Source organism: Gossypium hirsutum, chromosome A05 (assembly GCF_007990345.1).
Source record: "Gossypium hirsutum isolate 1008001.06 chromosome A05, Gossypium_hirsutum_v2.1, whole genome shotgun sequence".
NCBI classification, from domain to species: domain Eukaryota; kingdom Viridiplantae; phylum Streptophyta; class Magnoliopsida; order Malvales; family Malvaceae; genus Gossypium; species Gossypium hirsutum.
The window spans coordinates 58,673,407-58,680,968 of NC_053428.1; the positions used below are offsets into that span (position 1 = coordinate 58,673,407).

General features: G+C 34.4%; 1 protein-coding gene across 1 annotated transcript; it reads right to left on the reverse strand.

The window, feature by feature from the left end:
• Positions 1 to 1,277: 1,277 nt before the first annotated feature.
• On the reverse strand, positions 1,278 to 1,751 carry LOC107959980 (uncharacterized). The gene is made up of 2 exons (XM_041112479.1): positions 1,632 to 1,751; positions 1,278 to 1,505 (listed from the first exon to the last, which is right to left on the reverse strand). The coding sequence occupies exons 1-2, from the start codon at positions 1,716 to 1,718 to the stop codon at positions 1,293 to 1,295; spliced, it is 300 nt and encodes a 99-aa protein (XP_040968413.1). The 5' UTR covers positions 1,719 to 1,751; the 3' UTR covers positions 1,278 to 1,292.
• Positions 1,752 to 7,562: the final 5,811 nt, after the last annotated feature.

Genomic DNA, 7,562 nt, shown 5'->3' on the forward strand with positions numbered 1-7,562 from the left:
AGATGCGAATCTGCCAAGGAATTGATTCGGCCAAGAATGCCCAATTTCCAGCAAACAATTGATTCCCAAATTGAAAGAAATCCAATCGGCCAAACCCTAGGAATTGGGGATTTTTGGGTTCAAATGGGTGCTGCCAATAGGAGAACAACTTAAACGATGAGATCTTGAGTTTAATCAATGCTGGAAAACAAACAAGAACAGCAAAATATTAGATGAGAAATCGGCACAAGTATAAGCAAAAAAAAGTAAAGAAAGAAATCGAAAACAACAAGAATTAAAGGATAAGTCCTAAAGATCCTTGAAATCCCGAAAGATTTCACAAATCTCTTCAAATGGCTCTAATCTCCCCTCCAAAGAATATCGATGGCAAGAAGAAGGTTGAAGATGGCTCCCACAATCAAAAGATTGTTAAAACAACTTCTAAAGAAAACTCAAGAGAGAATTCTTGGAGAAAACCCCAAAGAAAATTCTGCACTCAACAAATCTGAAATTTGATAGAAAAATAATAATAAGATGTTTTTACAAAGGGTGGCTGGCCAATGCTTATATAGGCCTCCAACAAATCCTAATCTCACAAGTAACTAATAAAAAAATTAAACCTAATTAATAAAATAACAAGGTAAATTCGGCCATGCACTTATATGGGCTGTTTTGGGCCGAATTTTACATGTAATGCTCCTAAAGATTAAAAAAATAAATTAAACAAGTAAGATGTTTACAAATTGGGCCCTTTGACATTTTGGCCCGATTTTCAACTAAGTATGAAGAAATTTCTTGATTGGGCTAAATTTTGGTTATTGGGCCTCGCCTTCAAGAATTTGGGCTTGTGATCCATCTCCTACCGAAATTGGGTCGTTGACGCTCGTAATGGAGATCCAACGCGCTTTGGCTGCAAGATTCGGTTTCTTGGACCAAGATTTCCAAGATTTGAAATCTTGATTTTCTTGATTCTTGAAATCGCTCCGAACAGCAAAATTGGGCGAAGATTCGATTTCTTGATTTTCTTAAAAACAAGAAAGTGAATCTTGATTTTCTTGATTTGAGCCCATCACCTTCTTAAGCTTGGGTTGGGCCTTTGTGACTCGTATCACAAAACCAACCATTTCCATTTCAGAAAGCCTATAATCTAGATAATCAGTTTCTAGACTGGAAAATTTGTTCCTCTAAATTACTAACAAGAATACTAGATAGATCTTCCAAAATGAACTCAGGCAAAGCAAGTAAAAATATGTTAAATCGAAGTGGTAGAAAAAGAACAAAAAAAAAGGTAATCAGATTTGAATTAGGTAAATTTACCAGGAGAAAACGAAGAAAAAGATGGCACAAGTGGTTGATGAAGTGGCGGAGACAAGGCCTTTGCCAAAGCAAAGACATCTAGTAACGCCGTTCACAACAACCTGGCTAAGAAGGAGTAGACCAAAAGCAGATAGTCCGTACACCGTCGACGCATCCGTACTGTAGAGGCAGTAGGTCCTCTCGTCGTACTGATCAGGCACCACCTTAGCCTTCATTTAATAAAAACCACTAGTTAAGTTAAAACAACAGAAAATTACAGTTTCACATGTGAGAGTGAGAGTGAGAGTGAGAGTGAGAGCGAGAGCGAGAATGAGAGTGAGAGTGAGAGTGGGTACGAAGCTACGGCGTCGTTCAGCGCCGACGGCGAAGACGAAGGCGATGAGATGGAGAGCAAAGATGATGGCTAAAATAAGGACGGACATGGCTATTGTTACGAGTTTTTGGGTTGAGGTTAAGCCTTAAAGGGAGGGAAAATGGAATGGAAAAGGAGGGCTAAATAGATGGGGGTTCTATTCTTTTGAGGTTTAAGAAGAAGACAAAAGAAAGGAAAGAGGTAAAATGTCTTTTTCTTTTTCCACGTTATAATTCAATTATTTTACTTTTTCAATTCAAACATTGTTAGTATTTTTCAAAATCTGTCAAAGTGCTTTGGTTAACACTTTACACCATATTTTCACAATTTTACTCCTTTTAAAGATATTTAATCTAAGTCTCATTGAGTCTTAATGTTATTGCCATTGATATTATTGTCAGTATAGAAATATGTAAATTTAGTTACGTTGAAATGTATTATCCTCATATTTAAGGATTGAGGTAGGCTATTCGTGATTTTAGACATTATATAAAAAATAACAAATATGATAAAAACCTATAAACGTTAAAAATATATATTATATGTAAGTATAACAAATAATATTGTTGCCAATGATTCCAACTTTGATGGTTTAAGATTTTTTTAAAATTAATTTTGGTTTAAGTTGAATATATTTTTATTTCGAGTTTGATGTGTTTTATATTGAATTGATTCTAATTTTAATTGATTTAATATGTATTATTTATGATTTGTCCTTATAAATCATCTATTATAAGTTTTATAATTAGCCCTTTAATAGCACTTTACTATGTGACCATTCGGCTAGCTCATTTTAGCCTTATAAATTCTTGTAACCAAGCCTTTTGGGGACACTACTTTTTGGACATTTTTGAATGATATTCTGCCAAATTTGTGAGGCAAACTTTTCTCTGTTTTCGTTCAAAGATTTATTGGCTACCTAGTGTTCTAGTTGTGTCATCCATTTTCTTTGTTGAAAACTGAACTTATCACTACTCGTAGTGTGGCGTTCAAACATACCAAGGTTCCTACTTTGCTAAGTAGCGGGTGGAGGTTCTCATATTCTCCATTTGACCACCTTGAAAACTTATAAACATTTGGGTCAATATTTTCTAATATTGGTTCGTGTCTGTTTTCGAGATTATTTTCATTTCCATTCCAATCCATCTTTTCGTTTCATTATAACTGATACGATCGCGACCTGGAGTGCATCAAGTTCGAGCAAAGACTCAATGGTGCTGCCTCAAGGACCAATTACGCGAGCTCGAGCTAAGCAATTCAAGGAGGCCATTTCGGCCTTAGTTAATCAAGTGTGGGGCGAGGCTTTGGTTGGAGAAATAGATCGAGTTGGGACCAGCTTAATAAAGTGTCCTTGCAACATTTTGCAAACTAATTTCAGCTCAATTTCCGCTCCTTGAACCCGTTCCAACTAAATTGAACTTTTTTTTATTTCTTTTAGCTTTGCATTTAGTTTGCATTTTAATACTTGCATTTAAGCCTCTTAGTTTAATAAATGAGTTGCTGGTCATTAATACAACTCATCTTAGTTTAATTAAATGAGTTTATTTGATGAATTTAATTTAATGAGTTACTTCTTTAATTAATCTAGTTATTGGGTTAATTTATTGGCGCATGAGTTAAAGTTCATTAAATACTTCTTTTAATTAACTAGTTGTTGGAATAAATGATGCATAAGTGTGTGTTCATTTATTTACGTAGTTGTTAATTTGTTTAAAGCTTAATAATTGAATAAATGTGACGGTTACATATGTTTTAATTGCAGGTGACTTTTCAATTCACAAAGGCTGTTACGCATTCAATAAAGGAGACTTTTCAAGTTATTTTGGTTACAAAAGAGGGGGCTGTTATAAAGGAAGCATTAAGCATCATTAAAAGAGAGTTTAAAGGAGCATTTCATGTCCTTTAAAATCTGGTAGCAACTTGTTCAAATACCCCAACGTTTTTTTTGCTACTTAATGGACAATTTATGCATTGCAAATTTCATTAAAGTGGCTGGAGTCTATTCAACTAGCCAAAGGGAAAATCAAGAGTCATTTTTCAAGCCTTTAAGGACATTAATTCAACTAGTTGAAGAGAGGAGTTATTGACTCTAGAATTTCAAAAGTCTTTAATTTATAATTAGCCCTTTAATAGCACTTTACTATGTGACCATTCGGCTAGCTCATTTTAGCCTTATAAATTCTTGTAACCAAGCCTTTTGTGGGACTACTTTTTGGGAAATTTTTGTTAATGATATTCTGCCAAATTTGTGAGGCAAACTTTTCTCTGTTTTCGTTCAAAGATTTGTTGGCTACCTAGTGTTCTAGTTGTGTCATCCATTTTCTTTGTTGAAAACCGAACTTATCACTACTCGTAGTGTGGCGTTCAAACATACCAAGGTTCCTACTTTGCTAAGTAGCGGGTCGAGGTTCTCATATTCTCCATCCGACCACCTTGAAAACTTATAAACATTTGGGTCAATATTTTCTAATATTGGTTCGTGTTTGTTTTTGAGATCATTTTCATTTCCATTCCATTCCATCTTTTCGTTTCATTATAACCAAACCTACAAAAACTTTATATCCATAAACCCATCTACATAAACTTCATATCCATAAACCCATCTTTGAATCCTTTTACATAGCTTCCGCCATTATTTACGTTAAAACATCCTTTTGAACAAATCGAGCGCTATTCCTTCATAGACGATCGGGCAAACTCACATACGACTCGACTCACCCCGAGGCGGATCGTATCATATTCGGCTACCTACCTTTAGCTTATAAATAGTTGTTATTTTCATTTGTAAAAGGTTTTTGAATTTTGATTATTGTTTCTTGTTAATGAAACTATTTGGTGAGATACTTTTCTCCCTAATTTCGTTGAAGACTTGTTGGCTTATCTAGGAAGCCTAGTGGCGTCGACCTATTTTTCTTCTATCCCGAACTTATCACTATTTATAGTGTGGCATTCAAAACGATACCAAGGTTCCTACTTTGCTAAGTAGTGGGTCGAGGTTTACCTTCTTTCATCTGATCACCTTAAAAGCCTATAAGCAATTGGGTCAATACTCTTTAGTATTGGTTCGTGCTTGCTTTTGAGTTCTTTTCTTTCCATTCTTTTATTTCTTCTAAACTAAACCTTTAATATTCATATTTTAAATCTTATCTTTGAACCCCTTGAATAGTTTCCGCATTATTTACTTAAAAAAAATCCTTTTGAACAAACCGAATGATACTTCTTCATAGACGATCGGGCATTTCACATACGACTTGACTCATCCCCGAGGCAGATCGTATCATTTGGTATCAGAGCTACCTAAAAACGAGAAGTTCAAACATTTGGAGCATCCCCGGAGTAGGTTAGTAAAAAATAAGAGTAAAAAAAGAAAAAAATTTACTTCGTAAAATTCAAGTATTATATTGTAATTATTATTTTAGTAGTTTTACAAAAATATATATATACAAAAAAAATTTGAAAAAAATAAAAAAATCGAAGTTAAAAAAAAGTGTTGTGAGAAAGTTTATGATCTTGTTGACGTTTTTTTTTGTATTCTCGATCGGGTACATTTGATTTTCTACCAATCACTTCCTACCGCAGCGCCACACTCAAAACCATTCCAATTCTTCTTTCAGCCTACCCTTAACCCCCTCATCTTCATCCTTTGTTAAACCATTTGCAACCGACCCCTAAGCCTACGACAAGGCCTTGGCAAGTCCGACTACGAAGTTGCGAGAGAAAAGTTTGAGAGGTAAAAGGCACGAGCATGTGAGATTATTCGAGTGAAGAAAAACCCTATAAAGAGTGTAAACACGAGCGTGTCACTTTTCTTCTTTCTTTCTGAGTGAACTCTTGAGGATTTTGTAGTGAGGACTTTATTTATATTTTACTTAACAATTTTCCTTTTCAGCGATAACAATCATGTCTCACGAAGAATTTACCGAATTGGAATATCAATATTTGGTGCAAGAAATACGAAGAATGGTGAATACTAAGTTTGACAAATTGCACGAGAGATTAGACCGTGTGGAGAAAAGAGACCAACAGGAACGAATGTCATCAAGTCAAAAAGCAGATTCGGAGCATGACGGAGATACACATCCAACGACTACTTGAGAAGAGATTACGATCGAGATTCTTTTTCATCAAGGAATTTGAGATAAAGAGAAGCCGATTTTGATTTTGAATCCTTCCAAGAAGACGTGCAAGATGAAAGATACACCTCTTCAAGAACTCCAAAGAAAACAGCCACGAAGAGATCTTCACGAAGGATTGTTCGTGAATCACATGTAAATGATTTTTCTTTTTTTGAACAAAATGATTATTCTCCTGAATCTTTTATAACCTCTTTTAAAAGAAAACGAGAAAAGAAAAAGATGAAAAGCCAAAAGAGATCAAAAGACAAGAGAGGCAAGAAAAGATTATGAGAGAAAATGAGAGGATCTTGAATGAAATCGAGAAAAGAAACAAAGAAATGAAAGAAAAAGAGGAAGAGAGGAAACAAAATGAGATTGAAAAAGAGAATGAAAAAAAAAGAGTTTGATCAAAAGAAAAGAGCGGAAAAAGAAATTGAGGTAAAAGAAATGAGTGTTTCCAAAGAAAAAGATTCGAGTGGAAGTGAATAACATCTCATTATGTCCTTTTAAGTACATTATCCATGGTGACCTTGACATCTTCCATCTTTGTGGAAATTACATTTTGAAGAGCACGAGCTACTTCTTTGATTTTCCAACTTTTCAGGTTTATTCGAGTTTGAAATATCGATTACATTATCTTGTTGAGGAGCGAAGGTTTGTTTTTCGCAAACGAGGTAAAATCAAATTTTCATCATGTAACTTCCAAAATAATCAAGGTAAGTCAACAATATCTTTGTTTTGTTTGAAAGATGAAGAAATCGGTGTTGTTGATGATGACTTTGTGGAAAGTGGCCATATTAATCATCCTTCTACTATAAGTCCATTCAATCAAATATGGCAAGATGAGGTTGTTCAAATCAAAAAGCCAAGTGAATATGTCCTTTGTTTTGATCCATTTGGAATGTTGTGGTTGAAACAAGGAGTGCATTCTTGTTTGATAAATTGCATGATTAATCATTCCTCGTTTCCAGCTCCTTGAGCTCCGTCCAGCTCAATTCAGCTTGTTACCGGTTTAATTTTGGTTTAACGCAAGCTCATTGAGCTTGATTCGAAATTATTTAATTTCATGCATTCTAATTTGTTGAAATAATTAAGTTAGTTTATTTAGTTAGCTTAAAATAATTAGCTCATTTTAATTTGTCAAATCAGTACTTAAATTAAATAAAGTTTTAATGTGTCTTAGTTTTAGGACATGAATTTAATAAGTCAAGTTTAGGACAAATTAATTAGCTGCTGCTATTTATTTGTCTAAGCCGAATTTAATGGTTGTCCTAGCATTAAACGTGAGTTATAAATATTTCCTTGTCTAGACATGTTATTAATGTGCCGAATTTAATGTGTTTAACATGAATTAATTTGCTTCATAAAAGTGGTTTTAGGAACATGAAGGAATCAACATTAAAGAAGCCAAATTCAATGAGTGTGGAGCTTGGGACAGATTTAATGAACTGCTGGTTTAATGTCTTGATCGAATTTAATTCATGTTGCTACTTTGTCCAGCCGAATTTATTGTGCATGATTGTTGGCCGAATTAATGAGATGTTGGGGCAAGCATGGAATGAATTTAAGGAGCTGTTCAGCATGTTCATGGCAAGAAATGAATTTAATGAGTGTTAGAGCATGAACGACATTTAAGAGATTGTTGGTGCATGGCCAAGACAAGGCATTAAAGTAAGGTTGCATGCATGGGATGAATTGATAGCAAATGTGAGCATGCATCTTGCATGCATGGACAACATTAATAGCTGCCGAATTACCCTTTCTCATATATGCCTTTTTCATGGAGACCAATGGACAAA

What these genes read in the sequence shown, in the direction of transcription:
- LOC107959980 (XM_041112479.1), bottom strand. Translation starts at nt 1,718, where the DNA reads ATGTCCGTCCTTATTTTAGCCATCATCTTTGCTCTCCATCTCATCGCC. An exon ending in CTGAACGACGCCGTAGCTTC is followed by an intron (nt 1,506 to 1,631) that starts GTACCCACTCTC and finishes TATTAAATGAAG; the next exon opens with GCTAAGGTGGTGCCTGATCA.